Raw genomic sequence first — 27,416 nt, forward strand, 5'->3', positions numbered from 1 at the left:
AAGGTTTTAAAATAAACTATGAGATAATAGTGGGGAAGTATCAGGTACAGAATAAATTTTACAATTCTCATCATATTCATAATAGTTCCTAATTATCCCAGGGATTTGCAGATGAGTTCATGGCATTCTTAGCAGGGTAGGTACTGGAGAAACTTGCCAACCTTACTGAATTGCTTTTCTCAGTGTTGAAAACTGACCTGCATAATGGCTCTGTGTAGCATTTCCTGTGCTCATTTGCATTTGGAGTTTGATATCGAGCTGCCACATATAAAGAGATCTTGATCCTTCTTCATCCTTCTGCTCTTGACTTCTAAGTATAACTCTGTAAAAAAGCTGTTGACCACAACACAGCAAAAGAGTTTGATCCCTTCACCCATAGTATTCAATATGAGACTTTTCAGATGCTTCAGAAAATACAGTCCAGGCATGTCTCAGTTTGGGGTTCCTGACATCTTTCTGACTGTTCTTTCAAGTACATCCAAACCTGAATAGGATGTGGGTTGTAGACACCCCTCTTAGCATTGTGCCTCTAGAGATCAAAAGCTCATCTGTAATACACGAGTTCAGATGGCTCTCAGCAACAAATGCTACGATGAGCTGGTAAGAATTAGAAAATTGCAGCCTCAAGTCACCCAAAATTTACTGCCTTTTGTCAATGAAAACTCTTGATAATATTAAGAAGGAAAATTAGATTACAAAACCATGAGTTTATTTTGTCTTGTGCTGTGTTCAGCCATTTTTTCCTCATTTGTACTCAGTCCTGTGTCATTAAGGCTCAAAAAAAAAAAAAAAAATACCCTTACTGTGTCTTGCAGTATTTTTGCCTGTTTGCTTGATTTGGCAGCGATACCTGCACAGTCTGTGGGGCTTGGGATGGCACCCAAGGATTTAATTTTCTGACTTACAAGGAAAGAGGAACCATCCTTCCTCACATAGCTCTTACCCAAAATATTTGAGGGTTGAGTTAGGGAATCATTTTGATTGTAAGGCTGGGGTTTTTTGACTGCTGGAAAACACTGAAATGAAGTGGCTTGCAGGTACCCAAGTCTCAGATATGGAGTCTGTGAGAGGTGATACAGGTCATCCTGTGCAGACACTGTAAAACTCCATGTGCTGGACTTCAGCTGCCTTTGTAGAGAGTTTACTGTTGGCTTTGTGTGTGGGGGGATATTTTCTTCAGCATGATAGGCATATACTCTAGTAAGGGAGGAATTCTGAGTCTAGCAAAACTGTGAGCTCTCATGGGTTTGTTTCTGTTGCCTTGACAGATCTTAAATTGCAGGGAATCTAAACTGTAGTTGAGGGATGTTATCTGTTTATACAGGCTTACAGATATATCTGTGATGTGTTTGATCACTGTGCTTTTGGAAAGCCTGCCTGTATTGCCCTACTTTTCTGTGTGTTGTGGATATTAAAGTCTAAACTAAAACGTGTGAAATTTATTTCTGCTGGCAGCATACAGAATGAACTCTTACAATAGCTCTTCACTTCAAACCAAAGGCTGGGCAGCTGTGTCTTACAAATGCAATGTTTATGTGAGACTTTTGGGTTGCTGAATGAAGTTCACTGCCAAAAGGAGATCCTATAAATATTGCATTTAGGACTATTGCTCAGCAGTGACCCTTAACACAGTTCTGTGCTTCCAAGTAGTTTGTTGCCAATAAGGACAGGGAGTAGGACTGGGAGAAAAACATGCATTCTCCTGTGAATATCTTTTGAAAGTTACAGAATCTATTGTGAGGTTTACTGTAAAATGACAAAAAGGTACATGGAAGTTGACTTGGCTTATAACTGCCTCCATTCTTGCCAGCTCCTGAAAGGAGGCCGACAGAGTCAGCTCCTCACAAGGAACAAAACCTTGACATCTGCTTGAAGTTGTGGAAATAGTTTTGTTTATCCCCACTCTCAAGAGATTTGTAAGAGTATTCCTTACGGCTCTTCATTTAGAAAGATACCATGCCATGGAATCAGGAGTGCCGAGCAGCAGCGCTGTTTTGCATCCTTTATTCATGGAAATGAACTGCTGTAAGGCACGATGATGTGTCTCTGTTGTGTGGTTTGCAAAGTTAAACATTAAAAGTACTTGGGAAAACATGCTGCAGTGAAACTGGATTAGATTGCTCAAGTTTATTGGGTTTTTTTAGAATTCAGTTATGCTAACATACCAATACGAGGGGAAAGGAGCAGCACTGTTGATTCAAACAGAAATAAATCAACAGTGAATCAACACTGATGTTTTGGACGCATCCCTGTCCAGATTTAAGTGCTTCCAAATTGCACTAGAATATAGGAGGTGATGATTCTGTTTTTTCCCCATGTTAATTATCAAAAGGAGAGTTAGTGTTATGTATTGCATTTACTTGCTTTGTACATATTGGAAATAATTTAACAGTAGTTCATAAGTTTCACAGTTTGGAGTAATTTTTCTCACTATTGCTAAAATCTTACATGTAAAGCAGATTTTGAAGCCTGTGCCTTACTTTTCCAGATTTATTCACTGTACTGATGATTCCCCTGATCCTTCCTTGAACTATGAGGTAGGACCCCTTGCATGATTTCTAAGTAATTTAAAAGAATTGCTCACGGGCTGGGTGACATTTGTGGTTGGGTTTCTGTCCATGAAATGTGTTCTGTTTGCTTTATTCGTGTTGCTTTGGATATGAAGGGAAGTCTGGTTCAGCACTGCAGGTCATAAGAAGTTCATTTCATTGCAGATCAGGTGGGTTAAAGTGCAGACTTGAGAAGCTTCCTTGCAGTGTCCTCTCATATCTGTCAGGTTGTGACAGGAAGGACAAGTTCAGTAGTTCAAAGTCATCTATTCTTGATGGTGAGCTGCTTGTGAACATCACACTGAGATTACCAAGGCTGAGCCTTGCTGCAGTGGCTGGGGACATCCTGAACTGCTCTGTCACATCTTGTTTCCTATGTTTGTTACCAGATCAAAATGTTCAGCTGGAGATGCTTTAAACTGTTAATGTGGAGCTACTGCTCTTATGGTAGCATCTAGTCATCTCTCTAATAATAGTTTTTATGTAAATATTACATTTGTCATCATGCTGTGGGCTTGAAAGGCTTTTCGAAAGTGAATGAACCTTGTTATATTTTGAAGTACTATCAAGTGTGTTTTAAAGATACAGGGCATCTAAAAGTTGGAACAAAGAGTTTAATGTTAACTCTGTAGTTAGGAATGTCATCTCTGCTTACTGAGGCTTTCTGCTGCAATTTAAAGGGTTTGGGAGTTTCCAGCATCCTGTAGCAGTAACTGGGTCCTTCAAAAACATGGATCCTTTCAGAATATTTCAGCTTAGGCAATACAGAAACTTGAGAAAGTGCCAGAGAGATGCTTTAATTCCCAGGCAGTCTGTCCTATTCACTATAATAGTTTGCTTTCTATTTCTGTCCTGTGTCCTTATTTTAACTGGTTTGCACCTTCAGAGGCGTCACAGAATTCTGCTTGGGTGTGTACCAGAATAGAGGTTGATTTGGATAAATTTAATTCTGCTCATCAGCTCCTTTGACTAGGGAGCAACTTTCTGCCAATTCCATGACAGATTTGTTGTGTTGTACAGCAGGGTTTTTGTTTTCCATGCTTTATCATTAATGTAACTTGGAAGTTGTTTCATAAATGATTTCACAGTTATAAATACTGTACGAAGTGGAAGAGCATAAGATAATTAAGGTGGGAAAGGACCTCAGGAGGTGTCTAGTCCATCCTCATGCTCAAAGCTGGGTAAGGAATGAGATCATATTGTCTTGCTTGGCATTTTATAAAGTCTGCTCTGAAAATCTCAGTGGGTGGAGGCTGCACAACCTCTGTTAGCGAGCTCTTCCAGTGCTTGACAGTCCTCATGGTTCCTTACGTGCCATCTGAACCTCTCTGATTTAAGCTAGTTTAGACTCTATGGCTTTAGAGATGCCATCCAACTGAAAGCATTCTGTGCTTCTCTGAAATTAGTATTAAATCTAATTGTTTTGAAGTGTTTGCAAAGATGATTATGTGAACTGCAGATTTAAGATTGTTTTGTTTTCTACTAGCAGTGGTCATCTTATTGCAGCAAATGTGTAGCTCTGAAAGACAGACCTGTTGACAAAAGGATGCTGTTACTTTTCTGAAACAGTGCTTTGTCACTTGTTTTTCCTCCACAGCTTGTTCTTCGCAAATGGTGTGAACTAATCCCTGGTGCAGAATTCAGATGCTTTGTCAAGGAAAACAAGCTTTTAGGTAAGGAATTTCTTAAAAACTAAATTATTGGATGAAGTTTTGAGGAGTTTCTCTGATTCCTTGAATGAGAGCTAAGTTTGAGGAGAGTTCTTTCTTTTCTCACCTAATTTCTGAAATTAGTGGTTTATTCTTTCTGTAGTTTAAAATGTGGTTTACTACATCTCGCTTTCCACTGTATTTGAAAGCCTGACAGCACAGCATGGCTGCCATTACAATAGGAATAGTCTTAATTTAATTGTTAATTCAGAAACTTCACCCAAAGGCAGTTTTATGAGTGAGGTTTTTTTATATTCAGGAGGAAATTGCATCATCTCCAACTTGCAGAATGGCTACAGAGGCAGTTGTGTATTGTGCTGCAAATACATGAGCCCATGTGGATATTATGTGCCGAAAGTTGGGGAGGTCAGAACATCTCCACAGGTGTTGAAGGTGTTTTGAGTTCATAAGAAATTCAGTGTAGCTTAGTTAGAATCTGCTGTTCTGTTACTCAGGTGCAGAATTCTAAATGTAAAATGTTTCAAGTGGCTCTGAAGAGCCTGGGTGTCCATCCACAGCGTGCACAGAGCCCCTCTGGCAGCTGGAGAACAGGCAGAGTGTGCTAGAGCATGTGTTGTAGGCAGCTGAGTAGGGTAAATTTAGGGTAATTCAGGGTAAATTTAGCTCAGTTTTACTCCTCTGGTTGTGTTGACTGTTCTCAGCTGACTATAGCAGGAAATGAGATACCCAGTGCACATACAGGTGCTTGAATGGAGGGGTTTAATTTCAGGCTAATTACTACTCTGAAGTTTGATTTTGGTGTGGTCTACCATGAAATCTTTAGAGATGAACAGAAACTCAAATAGCACAGGATTAGTGCACATTTGTTCAGAACAAGGTTGAATCATTCTGCCTGAACTCTTCTAACAAGGAAGTGTTATAGCAGTGATGGAGCAAATCCAGACTCTGCAGGAAGGAAGGTGATTTTTTTTTTTTTTTTTTTTTGGCTTTAAGATAAAACCAGGTTTGCTCACTTTGCCTCTCTCATGCCTACATATTCTCAAGCACCAAGCTCCATATCCGTAAGTGGTTTGTGTTCCTTGTGAGGATATGGAAGGCCAGGGATGTTGGCTATGTAGTTCTCATTGTTTCTCCTTCTTAGCATGGTGAGTGTGGGCTTGTTTAGGCTGTGCCTTCTTGTACCTGTTGGGAGCTGTCAGCAATTAGTTGCTCCATCCAGTCCCACCTCTATGAACCTTTAAGAGCACACTCCTTGTTCTTGGTTTCCTGATTTGGGTTTGCTATGGGGCTGCACACAGATATTTGAGCTGTGCTAATCCAGGTGCTGCCAACACACACCATTCCTCTAAGCCCTTTTATTTGGCTGTTCCTTCTGGTGTTCCTGTGCTCATCTTCCCATTTTCTCTCCATTTATGCCAGTTGCAAGTGTATTACAGCTCTCTGTAACACAGTTTATCTTCCTTATAGCAGAGATTTCTCATTAAGTCTGTCTTACTTAATGGCCCCTGACAGAGCGTTTTGAGGGGAGGAGACCTGAATCCTGTGATGCTGGAGCACCACAACTGCCAGAGATACACATTGCTGTAATAACCTCTAAAACATTTGAATGTAGATTTATTATAGAATGTATATATGTGTAGTAATATTTACTTTCAAAATGCTTTACCTCAAAGCATTTGTACACTGGCTAATTAAGCACTCTCTAATTTCATGACCAGGTTTTGAAACCTAGTAGATCTGCCAGTATGGGATTTTTTTTCTTTTTTGAGTTAGCACTCCAGCTGCATTTCTGAAGATAGTTCCAAGATTTTTCACAATATGTTCACATACTCTTAAAATTAATAACCCTGTCAGTCAAACTAAGGAATGATACTTGCAGTATAGTGAATGATTTTCCAGTTACACATCTGCATCCCCTTAGATGCCATCATCTTTTGGCTTTTGTTTTTCAGACTCAAGCTTTGCAGTGGTATTAAAAATTCAAAGTTCCAGTGACAGAATAAACTTTTTAATGAACTTTTTAAAGAAGAGCACATCTTTGGTAGTAGTCAGCATTGTCTTACAGTAAAACTCTGTGGTTTGTATATGGTTAAAAGAGCAAACTGATGTCACCAATACATCTTCCTTGGGAAATTCTGTCTCTTTGTATGTAAATAGCCTGAATTACTCATTCTGCAGTGATGGGGCAGGTCTTGGGTTTGACATTTGTCAAGCAGGGTATTGCAATGTTTTATGTTTACACATCCTGTATGAGAACTCTTGTCACTCAGGATGCATACGAGTGTATAATCCTGTTGATGTCATTTTACACCAGTGTCTTGTAGGCAAATGTATGAAATTAAGAACTTGTAGGAGGGATGGTTTGTCTACATTACATAGGCAAGAAAGCCCTTGAGGGAGCAAATGGGAGCACTAAGTTACTGGCCTGTGTGCCACCCCACTGATTTGGGTTTTAGGGTTTCACCTGTTGTGCCTTATCAGACAGGCACGTGTTATTCCACAGTTTAAAAATCAGTTAAATGAGAATCTGTGGTATCCAAGGATCATCTTTGCTAATGTGCAAGCTTAGCCTCCTGACCTGGCACTTCATGGTTCTAAACTGTGGTCCCTACATGTGATGTGCAGAAAAAAGGTTTTTGTCCAGAGTACCCAAAGGGAATGAAACTGAAAGGAAAATATGGGAGCTGGAAACTTAAACACAAGGTAAAGTTTCCTCCTGAAATTCACTTTAAAATAGTCTAAGTGTGTTAAAGGAGTTAAGTGTGTTAAAAAGGAGTTCACAAAATTTAGGACGGAGCTGGTCAAGAAAGAGTTTCCTAATGGAAGTACTTTAAGTACAGCAGAATAAAGCCAAACAGTAAGCCACTAATAATGATAGAAACTTGGGAAAACCCCATGTTCTGTGTCTGATAACTGCTTTTTTTCTGGTTGGGTTTTTTGCATGCCTAGAGCTCTTTATAATTAAAATTACCTGAACTTCTTGGCAGGTATATCACAGAGGGACTACACCCAGTACTATGATCATATCTCCAAGCAACACGAGGAGATCTGTAGATCCATACAGGAGTTTTTCAAGAAACACATACAGTATAAATTCTTGGATGAAGACTGTAAGTATCTCCAGGGTATCTGTGGGTATGCATCTCTCTCTTCATTGCTCTTGCTTTAACTGGGCTTGATTCTCTTAGCTTGGGAGAGAGAAAGCTCTTGTGGCAACAGCATGTCGAGCAGCAAAGGTTTGGAATTACATTGGCGACAAAAAATTCCTGCAGGAATAGGCTGGAGCTCCTCAAGAAAACACAAGAAATGAGTGAAAGATCCCTTCAGAATGCATAATATTTTTTAAAGGCTTTTCCCCCTTATACTTGAAAATTATTTTTATACCAGAAAAGCAGGGTAGGAGATCCTTGACAAAAGACTTTCAGTAGTGAGAGGAATACTTGTGTATAAAGATGTTGTCAGATGTTTCCTGCTAAATTATTGAGGTATTCCTTGAATAAAGGTATTTTAAGTTTCTTTTCAAGAAGTTTTAATTATTTCTCCTTGAATACACCAGGTTAGGTGTCAAAACCTTTGAATAAAGGCCACAGTATTTGATACACCTAATCAGTCCAAGTAAATTGTCTTGTTCTTTAAATGTGAAGTCCTTTGCAAATTTGATTTGATATAGTTTTCTAACATGGTTTTGTGAGAATTGAATGGTGTTGCATTGTGATGGGTGATCAATAGTGGTGAAAAACATGATGAAGAAATTTAAATTAGGTCTGGCATGGACCAGACCTCAGCTTAGTAAAACCTCTAAGCATAAGAATTTTCTGGCAGTTTTATTGTCATCTCTAAAACTTTGAAAATTCAGCCTTTAGGTGGGTTTTTAACATTATTAATTTTTTTACTGAGACACCAGAGCAGTCAAGTAGATCTGTCCTTTTTAAATGTCTGAGAAAGGTACCTTCCAGTGCCAGTCTCTGTTACATTGAAATTCTTAATAATTTGACTCTGCAGAGCTGCTCTGTTTCAGTCCAGAGAAGTTCTCATGGACTGCTGCTTGGAGAAGACCAGTAGAATAGTACACTAATTTAATAAGTCCGTTACATTTTGAAGTAGGATCAGTCATCCAGATCTGGCATTCTGATAACTGCCTTTTAATTTTCCTCTGTGTTCCAATGTAATTTTAGCTGGTATGTAATCAACTGATAGATAAGAATTCAGGGCACTATTTTTGGAAATTGATGCCTAGATTTAGGCTCTGAAATGGCTGTCTGATGAACTGAAAGGTCTGAACTGTCATCTTATGTAAAGGATGCCATCTGAATTGCCTTGGGGGAAAAAGAGGTTTCAGGGCAACCTTCTGGGATGAAGGTTTGTTAACCTTTTATTCTTAGGTACTAAATGCTGGTCCATCTGCAGAGAAATGCCATGCAGAAAATGTTTTCTGTGGTTTTGTGGGTGGGTTGTTTTTTTTTTTACCACATTGCATTTATCCCCCATCATCTCCCTTGATCCACTGCCTGGTAGCATATGTGTTGTTAACAAGAAAAGTCTGGGTTTGCTTGTTTGTTTGCTTTTGAAAGGAAAGGTATTACAGCTTTCTTCCTGACTTCTTGTTTCATTGGGGATTTTGATGCTGTTTGCTCTGCTTTTTCCAGTTGGTCTGGTAGCATCTCCAGATGGAAGAGTTGAGTCAGAGCAGCTGAAGCATTGCAGAGTCAGAGCAGTAGAATAACAGATGGGTGAATGCTTTATAAATACTTCTAAATTATGTTAGAACCTTCTAAATACCTTTGATAAGAGCCCAGTAAGAGCAGTGCTCTGGAGGTGTCTTTAGTGCAGAGCTGGGTTTTGGCTTTCCCTCTGTTTAGAGCAGTTTCTGGTGAAGTTTCACCACAGTCTCACTGGCACAGGACACTCTTGCTCTGAGGTGATCCCTAAAGAGGGAGCTCTTCAGGTTTTCTTCTTGTCCAGTGTTTGTGACTGTCCTGAACCAGTCATCAGAGTGCAATCAGTCTGAATTCGAGCTGTGTGAATCCCAGTGAATCCATTGACCTCAGTGGTTGTCACGGGCTTGCTTTAGGCTGATGGGATCACTACAGAACCTTCAGTTGCAAGGGATATCTTTGGGATATGACTAAGGAGAGGATGTGGTACAGGCACTAAGTTCAGTTGAACAGCTGGAGAAGAAATCCTGGGGTTCCTGTACCCCCCTTTGCATTGATGGCTGGCTTAGCCACTGGCTCGTGTTCCTGGGAGAACAGAGCACTTAATCCTGGAGTGACTTTGACATTGACGCAACCCAGCTCGTGCAAAAGCTGTGTGGATTTTTAGGCTGCATGGTAAAAACCAGCTACGTGACTGGCTTTGGCTTTGTGGGGTTGTGGTTTGCCCTTAGCCCAGCCAACTTCACATGAAATGTCAGATTAAGCTTTACATGCATGGATGTGATCAGTCAAACATCCCTGTTCCTGACAGGCAGCTTCCTGAGACTCAAGTGTTCTGCAGTCATATCCTGAGTTTAGTTTATCCACATGTATTGGGAAATCTCTTAGCTGAAATATTCTCTTATTAGTGAAGGAAGTAACAATATAGCATTTGTCTGAGGCTTTTATAAACTTTTTTTTTTTTCTTTTCCCTTTCTTCCTGCTAAACTGGTACAACTTTTGTATGTAGCCATGCCTGAATGCTTCCCTGTTGATTTCCCTAGCTCAATAGAAAGACAACACAAAGGTTTGTTTAACCATTCAGAACAGAAGCTGGTGGAAAGCTGCAGATCCAGAGTCATGTTTAATTAAGCCAAGGGGAGGAACAGCAGTGGAGGCAGTGAGGCAGCTTTGAGTCAGTCACTGAGCGGCAAGGGGGTTGTTTGAAGGAGTTGTTGATATTAGTTAGGTGTGCTGTGTCTGCTCTGGGTGACATCAAACATGGCCATTTCACTGCCACCGACCCCTTTGTTCCTGCAATCTGTTTGTCTTGTTAGCTGCTGAAATCCTAATATCTGTGGAGCAGGAACTTTCTCTTATTAACTGTTTGTGCAGTGTCCAACACAATGGAGTCTTGGTCCTTCCCTGACACGTCTCTGTTCTGCTGTAAACGAAGCAGCAGTAATGCCAAAGATAAGCTCTCTGGGCTAAGAGTTTATCAAATATTCTTCATGGGAGAAAAATCAACAGGAGAAATGAACATTAAATGGAAAACCCCAGAAGCTGATTTCCCAGTGTGTTAACAATAGTTCTTGAAACGTTTCAGCTCCCTCTCAGAAGTATACCCAATTCTGGCTTGCAGTTCTTTAGACATATTGGCTTTGCAGATTGTTCTGTGTGCACAAGTATCTATTCAGATTTAGACAACTTCTGTGAAATTATGTATCTTTTACAATTAACTTTTTTTTTTCCCTTTCAGTTGTTTTTGATGTGTACAGAGACAGCAGGGTAAGTGAACAATAGGTTATATATAATTGTTTCTTATGTGAAAACTTGAAATGCTATGAAGATCAAACAAGTAATAGCTTTGTCTTTCTAGAAGTGGTCCTGGAAAAAAAAAAACAACCAACCAAACAAAAAAATACCACTGAAGTAAAAACCCCAACCAAACAAAAAACATCAAGCAAAACCTACTTGATGTTATTCTGTTCCCTGGGTCTTTTTTTATGTTAAATGCTGTCTACAGTAGGAGACTAATAGGATTAGGGGTGTAAATATGTCTGTGCCAGTGATGTAATTATTTAATTAATATCTTCCAGAGAGGTTGTCTGTTCTAAAGCACAGAACTTAGGCTTCAACTGCAGTTTTCTCAGCTCTGTGAATCTCCAAGAGGCAGCTTAGTTTTTGTTATGACATGAGAGTCCTTGCTGCAGTAATTTAGAGTAGAATAGGCTATTTCATTTGGAAGGGACCGAAAAATGGTCATCAGATCCTACTGCTTGACCAGTTCAGGGCTAACCAAAAATTAAAGCATGTGGTTATGGGTGGTGTTCTCAGGGATTTGTGGGGCTGTCCTGTGCAGGGCCAGGAGTTGGACTCAGTGGCCTTGTGGGTTCCTTCCAACTCAGCATATTCTGTGACTCTTCATTAAGGGCATGCTCCAAATAGCTTTCAAGCACACAAACAGGTTTGGGGCATTTTCTTTTAAGACAGGTATTTCCTTAGGATTTATTTCTTTTTTCTTGTGCGTGTTTTTTCACTACAGCATTTGAACCCATCAAAATTATCCTTAATCTTTCTTCAGATTATCCTTGTGAGATTGGAAAGTGGTTCGTACCTGGATGTCTAGGATAGGAAGGGGTAATTGTCAGAAGAGGGTATGAATGTGGTGTGCCCAGTTTGTGACAGATGGAAGCAAGCTTTTTCTTTAGAAGCTGCTCCAACTGTGGTTCTGAGAGTTGGGCAGATCAGAGCCCTCAACATCCAGATAGTGACAGAGTTGAGGAGAAACATCCCACCTCAACCATTTGAAAGACATGTAGATGTAGTGCTTAGGGGTGTGATTTAGTGGTGAACACAGAGGTGCTGGGCTGAGGTTTGGACTTGATGATCTTAAAGGACTTTTCCAACCTAAGTAATTCTATGAAGATGTCAATATCAGAGTTAGTAACCTTGACTTCTCCTAGTGTGAGTGGAAAGAAATATTTGGTCAGATGAATTGTGCTTGAAAGACTTGGTTGGAGAAAGTCTTTGTTAGAGTTGAGTTGAGTGTATTGGGAGTAAGTACTGATTCTCATTTTGAATGTTGCTGAACTATTTTGTAATTGTGTAACAGTAAATCGTGCCACAGTTTACAAAACAGGAATGTGTCTCATGTGGAAAACAACAACTGTACCATTTCTCAGCCCAGCTTTTAATGTAGGTACGTAAAAGGAGGCTGTGGGCTAGAGCAGTTAAGCTGTAATGGAAATTACCTGCCCAGGCTCAGATGGACAGACATGAGGAGGCTGTCAGGGAAAATGAGGAGCAGCACTTAAACATTGAACCAGATTCTGCCGTTGGGTGCTCTGCCTCATAGCTGAGGCATGAAGACAGATTATTTAAGTAAAAGGTTTCAGCCTGTGGGATCTCAAATGAGCAGTGTTTCTTCATCTGTCAAGATAAAATATATCTGTTTGTAGATTTCTCTCACTGCCTTCTACCCTCAGGTCTTGTAAACTGCCAGATAGCCCTTTGTGTGTCAGATGCTCCTCCTTTCACACGTACTATTGTGGTTTTAACTGAGTTATTCATCGCTCCCTCGGCGTGTGAGTTACAGGCAGCAAAAGAATATTGTGAGCATGATTAATTTCCAGAGCCCATGCTCTTCATCAGGCTGGTTGCACAGCAACCTCACCTACAGAAGGAGAGAAATGTTCACTGTCTGTTTGTTTTAAATCCTTTCAACTCTAAATACTCAGCTTGGAGAAGCAGGTTGTTGTTATGGTTGTAAATGACAGCAGTCCCCTCCCCGTGCTCACTTCAGCTGCTTTAGAGACTGTCTGGAGTTGGCTGCCACAGGTCCTGCTCGCTGAGTTGGAGGCAGGAGTTCACAAAAGCCTGAGAGTTGGCTCTGCTGTTGCTCTTTGCTGTCCCCCAGGTGTGAACAGCAAAGCAAGTTCAAGTTAAGTCACTGTGGTAAGACAGAGCAATGCAGGGAGTGGCTCCAGACCTCTGCTGGCTCCCAGCTCTTGTTAAGGAGCAGAGCAGTGCTTGTGTCTGTGCCTTGTGAGCGTTGTCACTGTGCAAGAAGGTGCAGCTGGAGTTAGGGAGATGTAACAGTTAACTTTGCATTTTACCTATCTTTAACTTCCTTTAAACAACAGGCTTTGTCTTGGGCACTTCTTTTCAGCACTCTGCTGCTTAATTCCTTAGTAAAACAAAACGTGAAGCTGACAGGGTGTGGTAAATCTATAGATTCCTTCTTCTAGAATGAGAAGAAAACACCATGTAGTACAATTAGGGGCATTTTTTTCCCCCTCCACTCATGCACAATTTTTTTTTTCCTGGCTCATGCATTTCTGTGCTCTTGTTTGACAAAGGTTACTAACAGTAGGCAAAAGATAGATAATTAGCCTTACTACTGCTTTTTAGATACACAGTGCAAGTTATCTGAAACTGTATTTAAATCATGACATTGCATGTAAGACTTGAGAGAGAATTTAATCTTAAGAAAAGGCAGTTTGGTTACTGACCCAGGGTTATATACAAGTCCTTTTAATGAGCCCTGGAAAGAGAGATTTAGTTTGTTTTGCCACTTCTCATCAATTTGCAGCTAGCTCAGATTTAAGACCATCTCAAGGAAGCAGCTGTTGCTGTAGATGGTGCACTGCTGTCTGCAGAGGTGGAGAAACACTGCTGGGTGCTCACAAAAAATGTCTTGCTTTCAGTAGTCTCAAAATCAGTTTTTTCCAGGTTACGTTTATTCCCTAGAGAAATGATCTTAATGTTCCTGTGAAAAAGCTGAGCTGGATGTATTTGGGGTGAAGAGGAATTTCTGTGAAAGCCTTTTGTAGGAAAGTATTAGGGTATAAATGTTTCTGATGCAAGGAAAGATTCTCTTAAGTGCAGAATGAACCTTGCCAGCCATTGCTTCTGTCTGTGATTAAATTGGTTCATTAGCTTGTTTTTCTAGAGTGATAGAATGAATCTAAACCCACAGATTCCTCCTCGTGCTGCCTTGGAGCTAACAAGACACCCCCATTAGCAAAAGTAAAAGATTGCTTAACACGAGAATTTGTGACAACCTTTTGAGAGGACCAGAGATAGGAAATGACAGCAGAGCTTGCCCCATTGGCTCTCTGCTCTGATGGTGCCAGCATTAGTGCAGAGGTGTTGCAACTCAACCATGCAGATCTGGGCTTGCTCATCCTTCCAGAACAAATAAAAAACCACTCAGGTCTGTGTCCCCCCCAGTTTGTAGTTTCTTTTGTAGCTGTCTGGTTTCGGCACTGTTGTTGCTGTGCTTTGGCTGCTTAAGATGTGCTCTGTGAGCGGTGAACCCCGTGGACCTGCCCTGAGACAGACACCTGTGAGAGCCTGTGTGCAGCCACACGCTCCCTGCTGGGCTGCTGGCCCCGCTCCAGTTTGCAGGTGATAACCACTGGTTTCATCTCTGCTGGGACTCCCCACACCTGCACCAGGAGCTCGCTGTGGATGGTCACAGAGCCAGCAGAGCATTTCTGCTCTCTATCTCCCAGGTTTCCATCACTTGCAGTTCCACAGTGTGTTGGTGGCTGTGGGACAGCTCAGGTGGTGTGGGTGGGAGAGGCAGTCTCCATGCTACTCTCTGCCAACGCTTCCAGGGCATCTTTGTGTGTTAGAAACCAGATGGCTGTAGTGTAAAGAATGGAATGCATTTGCTGTTTGTATCAAGGTAGGCGAGATCTTTTAAAGACAGAAGATCCTTCAGAAATGAAGGAAAAGAGGAGAAAGGAAAGTGAATGTTTAGTTGCTACACAGTCTTCAGGTTTGTTTTCTGGTTCCAGTTGATCTTTATAATAAACACAATAAAACTCTTCAGCCCTGCTTACGTTACTGCAACTTTTTCCTTCCCTGTTTGAGAGAACTGATTTCTTCCAGATGTAATACTGGTTTTGCAAATTTTTACTAGCAGTTGTGGTCATATTTCCTTATGTTCTATTACAATGTTTTGTTTTATTAGAATAGTTGATTGTTCCTTGGGCAAGAGAAGGTGGCCCTGTGCTGGGGGTTGTATCATGAAGTGACTCAAGGAACACAAACTATTTCTTCCTCCCCCACACGTCTGTTACTTCTAATATGTCTTGTTAATCTCTGCTTTCATTTCTCAGTTGTAAAGCGGTTGTGCTGTTGTGCACACTACCACAACTGGTTGGAACACAGATGTGCTAAAGATGAGGTAGAATCCAGTGTGGACTACTAGTAATGGCTTTATTTAAAATGCCTTTAAGTTATTCTTTATTTATCTATGTCTGTACAGCATCTTTGAGCTTTCATGAGCTCCACTAGCATTTTGCAGACCTTGCTCTCTGTTTTAAGAGCCCCTTCTAAGACCAAGAACAGCAGCTTTGTAGACTGCTGGATGGTACAGCATTGCTGAGGTGGTTTTTCATGGTGGAAAGCAAAATCCCTGTTTAGGTGGTTTGAGGGTTTTTTGCTTGTTTGGTTTTGTTTTGGGGTCGGGTTTGGGGTTTTTTTTTTTTTTTTGGTATTTGGCTGGGGCTCACCCCTATTCCTTTTCATTCTCTCTGGGGATCTTGGTGGATCATGGGAATTAGCCAGAACTTCTGTGGGCTCATCTGAAAGCACCTAGCACAGATCTATATTCAGTTTATTTGAGCTTTGTCTGATCTTCTGTTTAAAAAAAAAAAAAACTAAAGTAAATTAGTACATCATAGCTTGCTGTGATATAAAACTCTGTAAGGTAAAGGATGTTAGAATATTTTAAGTGCTTAAAACCAGGTAGTTTAAATTTTGAAACTTTTTATTTAAAGACCAAGCATATTACAATAATCTAAGTATATGTGTATTTTTGTTGTGGTGGTGGTTTGGTTTAGATATTTTTTGTTGTTGTTTTTTGCTTTGTTTTAATTCTATGGTTTGTTTAAATCCATCTCTGGTTCCTTTGCAGGGTAGGATTTGGTTAATAGATTTTAACCCATTTGGAGAAGTAACAGACTCCCTGCTCTTTACATGGGAAGAACTCACCTCTGGAAAAAACTTGAAAGGAGACCAGAGTGAAGGGGAAGCAACAGAACAGGTGAGGGAGGCTGAATAACATCCAACAGGATTTGTGGCCTAATTTTTTTTTTCTTTCTTTTGCTGTTACAATAAGTTGTGATGCAAATCCCATTGAAGTAAATGAAACTCCTGTGAAATGTGAACTCTTTGTAAGTAGGATCTACCCCAGTAGTTAATCTCAGCAAGTATCACCTCTTACTTTTAGATGCCTGCAAGGGAGTTTTTAGTTCAAACAGCACAAGCCCATATTGCAGCTTTGACTCCATTGCAAAGAAGATGCCCTGAAACTTGCTTTTACACAGTTTTGATGCATTCCTTTCAGTTTTTCTTAAAATCTATTACTTTTCTATATAACCATTTAAATTTCTGCTTGGTTCTTGATGTCTGTCATGCAGTTCCCCCCATCTCCAGTTTTATGCTTGGGGGAAGACAAGCAGCAGCTTAACTTCTGTCTCTTCCTCCTCTGGAATACCCTTAGCAAAGCCTTGTCCTCTGCTTGAACTGCCAGGACTTGCAGAGCAGGGCTTTTCCATCCTTCTTCCAACCAGCATTTCCCCTGTAAACACAAGTAACTTCCCTTCAATGCAGAAAGAGAGGAATAGTCTTCATTTTTTATATTCCAGCTTTTTTTTCTCACTGCATCTTGAGGCAGCATCCTCATAGCTTTACAAGTCCTTGGACAGCTGGGTAGGAGATGGAAAGTGGTGTGTTAGTGGATCTTGGGAAACACTTGTCTGTTTTCTGAGGAGAGTTGGCTGACCAGTGTGAGCTTTTTTTTATTTCCGAGCTGTTGAACTGCATTAGAGATCACTGAAATGACAAACTTCATTGAGCCGATTCTAACATCTGAGAGTTTTTTTAGTCCTGTGGCCCTTTCCGTTACACTTTGACAGGGAAACCTCACTCCAGGCTGTTCAGGCCATTGCCTCTGTCTCACCGTGGGGCTGTTGCTGTACGAAAACTCATTCCATGAACCCTCCTGCTAAAAGCTGTCTCCTTTGTTAAAACACATTCCCAATTCTACAGCTGTCTGTGGGACACGTGAATTTCCATTTTGGGATTTCTTTTTCACATTGCCAGATGCTTTGCACAGTTTTCTCTAGTGCAATCCTGCAGGAAAAGTAGAATAACTTGTGTTCATGTTTCATCTTGCATCCAGTCACAGAATCTGGTGTAAAGTTGCTCATCTCTCATAAAATAAAGCTGTTTATTTCTGTACAGCTGGCAGTTACATGGCATATCAATGTGTTGAACTGAAAATTATATCATTCCCCAAAACCTGTTGCTAGAATTGAACATTTAGAGATATCTTTGGCCCTTTTTAGAGGTATTTTTTCCTTCAGTAATTGGTTGGAAAGCTTAAATTATAATTTCCGTGAGGTTATAGTTGCAAATGTGTTTAGGAAAGGAAACTGTGAAGACAAGTTTAGGGATTCTATCGAAAAGTTTTTTCTCTTTCCAGATACATATCTGGATACTATTGCCCAAAGTTTCTTATAGCTGCATTATTACAGCACTGTCATAAGCATGAATTTATTCAACCCATTAATAACTGATGCACTGTAGAAACTTTAAAGTGAGGTAATGAAAGCCATTATTTGACTGCTTAACATGTTTGACATTTTAAATTGCTCCTAAGTGGGCAGAGGTTTTATAAGAAAGCTACAATTTTTAGAAAGCACAAGTTTAGTTGAGTGAGTGCCAAATAAACTCATTGGCAATGTGACTCAGTCTCACGGAGGAGTCCCAGAAACATTTTTAGTTTTATTCATGTCCACTGTTCTTGTCTTATCTCTGGTGCCTTTTCCAAAGGATTATCCAGTGTTCCGTTGTACGAACAGCAAAGTCACCGTCCAGCCCAGTCCCTACCTGAGCTACCGACTGCCCAAGGACTTTGTGGACCTTTCCACAGGAGAGGACGTTCACAAATTGATTGACTTTCTTAAACTGGTAAGAAGTCGCAGAAAAAAAAATCTCTGATCTTCTACCTTTGTCAGGTGGAAACACCAAAGTCCTTGGATCTCTGCTTTTGTTACTAACAAAGAGTACATAATTACAGAAAAAGCAATATATGAAGCCATCACACAATGTATAGTTGGGTTAATTGTTTCTGAAGTGATGAAGAACAAGCTTTTTACTGCTCTCACTTCGCTTAAGTAATTTCATTTTTATGGGAAGCAAGGAATGTAGTTTGACAAATCTTACTGTAGGACTGAGCTGTTTCCTTTCTTACTGAAATGTAAATATGAATGTAGTATGAATAAAAATACGCTTTTTGAATGCCTGGAGCTTTTAATGTTTTTAACTTTTTTCTTTAGAAGTTACAAGGCAAATATATTAGGAAAAACCACAAAAGAATTGTTCCTTTTTCAGTCCTCTTTCTTTGTTCTTTTAATGCACAGTGACATGAAAACATGACATCTTTGGAAGGTAGGGAGGGGAGGGCAGGGTACCTGCATCTGGATCACTGACTCTTACCACCACCATGATGTTTTCTGGTTCTTGTATGTTCCATTAGTTAATGGACAGGGCAAATCTTGTTCTTTACTGGAAATAAGATCCTATAGTTCGGGATGAGAGAGAGGGTTGATCTTGCTCTGTTCCATTTGCTGGAAATATTATCTCTTACTGTTCCAAAAAATGACTTAGAAATGCAGTCACTGTCTAATCCATTGTATCTGGAACACTTGGCATGATTTATTTGTGCTCTTACTTGAGATAACTGTGTCCTAACATTCTGAACTCTCCTGTTCTGTTGACAGAAAAGAAATCAGCAAGATGACGACTGAGGTACCCAGAAGCATTACATTGAATTACAAGCAAGAAATGTGGCATAAGCTGTATTTAGCATAACTATTAAACTATTGATTTAAAGAAAACCTGCTTTTTATAGTCAATGAAAAACTGAAGAGCTGTTCATCCTCTGTGTCTGTTGGTTTGTACAAAAGTGTAGGGAAGCTTTTTCAGGGAAACACAAAAGGTCAGGGTGAGTTCTCACTGGACTCCAGGTGCAAAGAAGCAACAGCCTGGGTGCAGCTTGGACAAACTGCTTTCCATTTCTCATGATGTGAAGACTGATTCCACTGAGCTACGCCCTTGGACTCCCCAGTGTAAATATGGCAACACACAATGCTTGTGCAGTAAGAACATGGAGCATTCTCTGCATTTAGGCACCGTCCTGCTTAATATGTAGTCACAAAGAAGAAGGAATGTACATTTTTATCTGCAGTAACCTTTTAAAATTGTAAATTGACTTTGTTTTGGGAGCACTTCTCATCCTTCATGTAAAAAAAATAATAAAAAAATGGAGAAGGAATTTTTTTCTTTGTTTCAAGGGCTGATATTTCAGAGAACAGCTATAGTTGTGGTAGACTACTTAAGGTTTGAAAATTTTACATATTGGGAATTTGAAATTCTGAATGCATTTAAAGTAAAGTAATATTTTCACAGTCGCTAAAGCAGCAAAATTCATTCAACTTCGCCAAATTTCATTTCATTTTCATAGTAAACCTTTCTTGAAACCTGTTTTTTAACATGATTACATACCAGACATCATCTATGACTTTAATATACATAATTAACATCAACCTATAATTTTATATGCAGACTCAGTCTTGGTTTTTTTGTGTCACATCTCTGAGTTCCTTATGAAAGCAATTACTCTTTCAGCTCTTAAAAGTCTGTATTCATTTGGTACTTTGTGTTTTTTTGTATAAAGTGAAGCTTGACTAAATCTGAGGAAACAGAAGCTCTTGTTACCAGTTGCTGTTGTTTGGGAGGTGGGGGAGGACAGTTTTAGGTGAATCACCAGCTGACTTTTGGATATAGGTGTTTGTATGGCATCAGTAATTTATTAACCGTGTGCAGAGTTCCCACTGAAACAAAAGGACATTTGAAGGAGCTCTTAACCCCTGGAAAATTGGTTCCTATTTTGAACCAGTTTTGTGACACTGTGTGTGTATATAAAGCTGTTTGTGTTTGCCTTGCTTTTGCTGTCAGATTGGAATGGTGCTCGGTTACAGTCTGTTCTTGGATGTTAAATCTGAGCTAAGTTGTTAAATTATTACTTACTGTCTTTATTTAGCTTCACTTTTGAATGAAAACTTACTTAGTTAAAGATTTTGCAGATTAAGAGTCCACACATTGATGAAACATCACAGATGAAAGTTCCTGGAGTCAGAGCAGGTTTGCCCTGCACTTGAAGCACTGGAACCTGCTTCTCAGTAGCTTTTTTGTATTCAGATTAGATGATCATTAACTCAGGGCTGGGCTATACCTAATCCTGCCATCCTGCAGGATTTTGTATGAGTGTTTCTCACCCTCATCAGAGGGATAATTTGAGTATAAATGTCTCTAAATAGGGTAGGAGCCTCAAAGTGAAAAAAAATTAACAAAGCTTTCCTCTTTGTTTTAAAGTTTCTAGCCATAACTTAAATTGTTGTGATGATCTAACCACACTTCCATTACACAGATGGTGCCCTGGAACTTCCAATAGATTCATAAATTCTTCTAAACTACAGTGTATTGTTTTTAAAAACACAAAGTCTTAGTTTAAAGCTGGAAGATAGTTTCCCACCTCTTCCACGTGGGCTCCACAAATTAACTTACCACTTTCTCAGCTATCTTTGCAGAATGTTCACATCTTTGGTGACTGGACCAGTTTGCTGGGACTCTGGAGTGTCCCTTTAGGTGGGCAGGCTGGAGTTTTTCTCGTGTGAAATGCTGACAGATGCCCAGTCTGAATTCACGGGCTGCTCAGCCAAGCCATCCAACACTGATAATGAACTGCAGGTTAGAGCTGCAGGAACTTGTCCTGCCTCCTCTGGGCTTAGTGGTAGTGAGGAACCCTGAAAGGTGGCAGAGCAAAAATACTGGTCCCAGGTTCAGAACTGGTACAGAAACAATCCCCAGTATAAAACTATGGTCTACAGGATCAGGTCCCCCAAAATACCGTATCTTTACAGTTTAAATACATACTTTAGATGTACTTTGCTTTTTCCCCCCAACTTCAGGTAACCAGACAGTGAATTTTATTTGGCTGTTAAAATAAAGAATCCTCTTCTAAAAGAATTTTCACTCTATATGCCCTTTTGATGTCCTAGGATAATTAACAAACATATTCCCTTTGGGGAGCTGAGGGAGCTAATGCCGATAGATTAAAAATGCTTCAGATCAATTTTACACTGAAGAGTACATGACACTTTTCTATTCCATCATAAAAGCAGTCTCTGCCTCTAGCCATCACATACAGAAATTTGAAAATACAAATTTCCAGTTGTTCAGGTCCTTGTTCACAGGATTAAATTCTATCATCACCGTTTGCTGAGTAAGGGCCAACTGTATACTATGTATTCTTAATGATGTGCTTGAAGCAGTGCAAAGATGCTTGCAGTCTCATCTAGATGACAAACAGAAGTTTTAGGGGGAGGTAGCATGCAGTCATTTTACACAGCTCCTGTGCCTGCCAAACCCTGCAGAAGTCTGGCTGTGTCTGATGGCTCCAGCAGTGGGATTCAGTTCTTGGGCTGCAGCTCTGCCAGGAGTGCCAAGGAAAAGTCCTCATTGTTTCACAGCCAATATTTGTGATGTTTAATCTCCCAGATGGATAGTGAGGATCAGGATTCCTGAAACCCTGTAAGTAGCAGTTGTTAACATGTCCTGGTTTAGTTCAGGATTTGAAGTATCACTCTTGTCCTTCTGGGCTTCCAACTTCAGTCCATGGAGTTTGTTCTCTTTTGACTCTCTCCACTGTTGTCCAGGTCTCTCCTCATCCTTCAGCCTCTTATTTGGATAAATATTAAGACCAGAATTGGTAGCAGCAGCATGGATAATACCGATCTGAATTTTAAAACCTCTCTCTATCCACTTTTCCCTCTTACAAAGGCATGTTTTTGAGTGGTGCTCTATAATACCTAAAAAAAACCAAAAAAAAAAACAACAAAAAAAAAAACCAACCCACAACAAACAAAGCAACAACAACAACAAAAAAAAACACCACCCAACCAAAAAAATCCCACCTTAAACTCTCAAAGTAGGGGAGAAATATCCAGGTCCAAGTCTCAGAAAAATCAGTAGCACTTGTTGGATGCTGATCATAGATTGTAAAAATCCACATAACTGCATCTGACACATTTAGCTAGGAATCTCATCTATCTCAGTGTTACACACTCACCTGTTGCTCATGTCCAGGATGCAGAGAAAAGGTACCCTGTGAGATGCAGTTCAGGTGCTCATTTGAGCAAGAGACCTTTAGACATTCCTGGTTTCAGGCTTTCAGGTGAGCATTGCCAGGTGAAAGGACCCCAAAACACATCAGTGACAATGTGGAGATGGGTAATAGCATGGCACAAACCTGTGTAAAAATCCTTCTGTATCTTTGTGCATGCTCAACATTTGAAGCTGAACTCGGCTTTCACAAACTGTTCCAAATTTGAAGTGTCAAATAGGCAGAGAGGAGCACGGGGTGTTTGTCAGTGAGCACAAATACACAAATCAGCTTGGCAATGGTGATTGATTTCAACCTTAGAGGCCAAAAGTATCAATTCTGGTTGTATTTAGACACATGTTACATTTTTGAACATTAGTTCAAGAAATAATATTGAACTAAAATACATATTTTTGGCCAAGAGGAGAAGGACCTGAAGTGTAGCAGAAACAGACCATGGTGCTTTTGATTCATGAAGGACACTTGATGACAACACTGGTATTTAGAGGCTTGATAAATATACCTTAGCAAAAGTCTGGATGTTGAATTAACAGTGTCTTCTATTTGAATTTGATGACCTCTGTAAAGAGAAGATCTCCAACTTGTGGTCATCCTGACATTATACAGAACTAAAATAAGACTAGTTGCCATAATCGCTATATTTTGTGTAATCTTGAAGCTTTCTCAAAGATACAGAGCCCTTAAGCAGTTTTGTGTGATTACAGGATTTTGTAGTAATGACGACACTGGCACAGCAGTAAGGCTGGTTTGGGGGGTTTTGATTCTTTCTTTTGGGGAGGACAGATTGGGGTAGGGAGGTATCCTGCTACATCCCTTCATGTGAACTGTTGCAGCAATGGGTATCCTACCTGGGTATCCATAGTGTTCTGATCACACTAATGTCCTCCTAACAGCTGGCCAGGCTTCTGCCAAGGATGTGCTTTGGCTTGTAGGGAAGGTTGGTCATAAACACTGCCTGCTCAGGACCTTTCTTCTGGAAAGTTTGCCAGTGCAGCTAAACTTCCAGGAGAGATTTGTGGCTCCTAAACAGCATTACTGTCCAAAAGGGAAAGAATAATCAGTACTTGTTTCTGGTCTTTAGGGCTCAAATCCAACTGGTGGAGGGGCTTGAAATTTTGGGTTCTGTCTTGGCTTCTGCAGTGAAACTGTCCTGACAGACTGTAGCACTTCATTGATGTAAATGAATTATTCATGGGAGCTGGGACTGTAATATCCAGGAGAGAGAATGAACATGTGAAGCTAAAACGTCTGTACACCAGTGTGGGGAATACACAGGAGAAACTCAGCATCAGGATGTGTCAGAAATGATTGATGTGCATTTCAGTGACTTTGGGAGATAAATGGCAGCACTGGATCACAGGCTGTCGCTCAGGAAAGGCTGGAGGCACTAAGCTGAACACCAGCAGTGTATTTCCAAATCTTGGGAATCACAGAATGGCTTGGGTTGGAAAGGACTGTGAATGTCCTCCAGTCCTCTGCTTCCAGGAACAGGGCAACCACTTCTCTGGGCACCCCATTCCTGTGTCTCACCAACTTCATCACAAAAAATTTCTTCCTTAGTGTCAGTCTGAAGTGATCCTCTTTCAGTTTAAAGCTGCTGCCCTTTGTCCTGTCACTACAGCCCCTGGTAAAAGTCTATGTTTCCTATAAGCCCCTTTAAGCACTGACAGGCTGCAATATTGGTCTACCCAGAGATTTTCCCAGCTTTCCCCACCTCCCTCAGCCTTCCCTCGAAGGATAGGTGTTCCAGCCATGGGATCATTTTTGTGGCTTCCTCTGGATTTGCTCCAACAGGTCTGGATCTTTCCTGTGCTGAGGACCCCAGAGCTGGATGCAGCACTGCAGGTGGGGTCTCACCAGAGCAGAGCAGAGGAACAGAACCCCCTGCCTTGCTCTGCTGCCCACGGTGCTGGGGATGCAGCCCAGGACACGTTTGGCTTTCTGGGCTGGAAGTGTGTATGGCCAGCTTGTGCTCAATTTTTCATCCACCAGTATTTCCAAACAATACTCAAGAATCTGTTGCCTAACATGGGAAGACTTGAAAAGACAGAGAGTTAATAGAATTTTTTCCAGAGGACAGTTTGTATTTCAGAAGGTACAGGGTGTTGTTACTTTAGAATTAACTGCTCTGGGTTGCAGTCAGGCTTATTTGAAGCTTAAAACTTTAAAAGTCAGAAGTAATTCAGGTGGAAGTGGCTGTGGAGTTGGCATTTGGTGCTCTGGAGAAAGCAGGGAGATGAGAGAAGCAGAATAAGGACCTCAAAAGGCAGTTTTCTAAGTGTGGGTGTCTGTGCCAGGATCCATTTGGGAGAGGTGGGTGGGATAACTGAAGAGAGGTGCTTTTTTAATGGCCCCTCAGCAGTGTCCTAATGTGAAGGGAAAATGGCACAGCAGGGGCTTGTAAGGATCAGTCAAAATGAAAACTGCGGAAATCTGAAGGAAAGGCACATGATTAAGTGTGAAAAAATGAGTGGATGGAGAAGAAATGACGGATGATTCAGAGAAAACTGATGCTGTTAATGTTTTCTTTGCCTCGCTATACTCTTGTTCCTTTTTTCAAAGAAAAGAAAAAAAGAAGGAAATTAACACAATTTAGCAGAAAAATTGCATTTGGAATAGCTATTGGGATGAAGCCAGAGAGGGCATTGTGAGACCACCATACATTTTATTTCAGGGTCTGTATTTTTCCACAGCTTCATTAATGGCTGGAGCAGTGAAATAAATAGCCTGTATAAAAATCCGTGGTTGGCAGTGACTTGAGAATACACTCAGGCACTTTGGAGGTTTGTATCAGAATTTGAAATGGCCGTAATACACAGGGAAAATGGCCTGAAATAACGAGAAGAAATTTGATAAAGGCGAGTGCAAAAAGCTGTAGTTAGGAGGAGAAATCAGGCATTTGAGTATAAATGGGTGAGAGCTGGCAGAGCAGCAGTGCAGTGGGAGTGGATAAGTTACAGTAGAGACCATTAAATGCAAGGTGATAATAAGCTGTCGGGGGAGGATAAAGGTAGGTGTCATTCTGGGCTAGCAGGAGAGAGGGATGGAAGAAATGAGGGATTATTTTGTTTGATGAGAGGACGGTGTAGTGAGATGAGTCGCTTTGGGCACAATGTGGCAAGAGATACATCGGTCATTGGAGAGCGGCCAAGACTGAATAAGGAATCACAGGGTAACTCAAGTTAGAAGGGATTCATAAGGATCATTGAGTCTGGGTCCCTGCTCCTCAGAGGACTATCTAAAGCTAAACTGTGTGACTGAGAGCACCATGCAGAGCCTCCTTGAATGCTGTCAGGCTTGCTGCTGTGACCACTTCCCCAGGGAGCCTCTTCCAGTGCCCCTGCTCAGTGAAGAACCTTTTCCCAGAGTTCAGACAGACAGGATCCCCAGTGCAGCTTCTTTCCATGGCCTCATGTCATGTTGCTGGTGACCAGAGAGGGGAGACCAGCACCTCCACCTTGTCCCTCGAGAGAGGTGCACACCGTGAGGTCTCCTCCCAAATGAACAAACCAAGTGACCCCGGCTGCTCCTCAGAAGTCTCGGCCTTGAGACCTTTCACCATCTTGGTCACCCTCCTCTGGACACACCTGAATAGTTTGATGCCCTCCTTACGTTGTGGTGCCCAAAACTGCCCCCAGGACTTGAAGTGAGGCTGCCCCAGTTCAGAGCAGAGCAGGACAATCCCTCCCTTACCTGCCTGGTGATGCTGTGTCTGTTGTATCCCAGGATGTAGCTGACTCTCCTGGATGCCAGAACACATTATTGGCTTATATTTCATTTTCCACAGTTATGTAGATTCATAAGATCCTCCTGAGCCTTCTCTTCTGTACATGGATCACTCTCAGCTCTCTCTGCCTTTCCTCACGGGAGAGATGCTCCAGTGTCAGATGGATTTCTCCAAGGAGCACCCTAGAAATGGTGGACAACTCTGAACTCAAATTGCTCAGAAAAAAATAATCATGAACCATGTTTTTCTAACTGCACTGGATGTCAGGCACTAATCCCAGAAGGAACAGCTTGGCCTGTGATACCATCTTTGCAGGCCTATGCAGGGTAGAAGAGGCAAACCTGCCTTCTTGGGCTGTGTTTTCCAAATTATTGTCTGCTGCTTCTGTGACAGCAAGATGTCCCTTGTGTCCTGGGGTCAGGAATGTACTAAGAGCTGCCTCCAGTCCCTACCGTTCTGCAAATTCATGTTTCTTCCCATCCAACATTCCTTTGGCTAATTACTGCCTGCTGCTCTTTCAGCACGCCCCTGCCACCTGTACCCTGGGTCCAGGGTCAGGAAGGAATTTTCTTCTCTGTGAGATTTTTGCTCATGAGGTAGTTCATTGTTATTGCAACAAAATGTGATTCATTAGAAAAGGCAAAATCGACTCCTTCAATGTGGGCCAAGGGGCTGAGCTCTGTGTTTGTAAAAGAAATCAGCCAATACATAGCAAAAATGAGCAGGGAGAGCCCTCAGAGGAGAAAATAATCCCAGCCCTAAGGCAAGCTGCAAAGAGAGCCTGGGGAATCTGCAGGAATAATGCTGAATATGCTCAGTCCTACTTTGACTCTTCCTCATCCTAATCCCTCAGTTTCCATGTGGTGTGAAAATTTCTGCTTTATCCAGTGAGACAACTCTCCCCTAACTTCAGTTCTCACCTGGGGGTGCCACATGCCCTTTCACAGAGGTATCCATGCTTGATTTCACTGACTCCAGGTGGAAGCCCTCGGTGCTTTCCTGTCTCTCTTGGGGATGTGCTGGTTCAACCCTGTCCTGGTTTGGGACAAATTTGGGAGAAAACCCTTGTATAGGATCCCTCTAAGGAAGCAAACCCACGTGGCCCCTCCCTCCAACCGGTCCGGAAAAAAAAACCCAAAACCCTCTTTGGAGAAAAGTGGAAAAAACTATTTTACTAAACAAATGAAGTGCATACAAGTATAAAGAATGAATAGTGTGAAACAATAAAACCTCTCCTGAAGTGAGATGGCAAATTGAGAAAGTCCTTGCCGTGGGTGTAGCTCGGCTCTCTCTCAGTCTCTCCTCAGTCCCAGTCCCTCCGGTGCTGCTGGAAAATGCCGAGGTCCAGGCCCCGGTGGGCCGCAGGTGCAGCCCCCAGTGCTCCCCTGGGTTTTCAGTCCAGAGCAGGTTTAAACAGTTCCAAGAAAAAGGGAAAAAAACAGTCCAGGGAAATTCTCTGCCCTAGCTAGCTGAAACTAACTAAAAGCAAGGAAAAAAAAAATCTGTCCTGCAGTCTCTCCAAGCCTCCGCCGAACACGCCGTCCGCAGAAGAATGTGGAGGAGTCAGGC

At 41.2% G+C, this 27,416-nt stretch overlaps 1 protein-coding gene across 1 annotated transcript in view; it reads left to right on the forward strand.

Moving 5' to 3' along the window:
* CDC123 (cell division cycle 123) overlaps positions 1 to 19,935 on the forward strand; it is a 31,298-nt gene extending 11,363 nt beyond the window's left edge. Inside the window, exons 7-13 of the mRNA XM_040061727.1 lie at positions 2,489 to 2,537; positions 4,147 to 4,222; positions 7,207 to 7,329; positions 10,613 to 10,641; positions 15,785 to 15,913; positions 17,707 to 17,844; positions 18,657 to 19,935. Of these exons, the coding sequence (XP_039917661.1) occupies positions 2,489 to 2,537; positions 4,147 to 4,222; positions 7,207 to 7,329; positions 10,613 to 10,641; positions 15,785 to 15,913; positions 17,707 to 17,844; positions 18,657 to 18,683 (571 nt within the window). The 3' untranslated portion in view covers positions 18,684 to 19,935. The remainder of the gene's footprint in view (positions 1 to 2,488; positions 2,538 to 4,146; positions 4,223 to 7,206; positions 7,330 to 10,612; positions 10,642 to 15,784; positions 15,914 to 17,706; positions 17,845 to 18,656) is intronic.
* The last annotated feature ends 7,481 nt before the right edge of the window (positions 19,936 to 27,416 follow it).

Source organism: Hirundo rustica, chromosome 4 (assembly GCF_015227805.2).
Source record: "Hirundo rustica isolate bHirRus1 chromosome 4, bHirRus1.pri.v3, whole genome shotgun sequence".
NCBI lineage: Eukaryota > Metazoa > Chordata > Aves > Passeriformes > Hirundinidae > Hirundo > Hirundo rustica.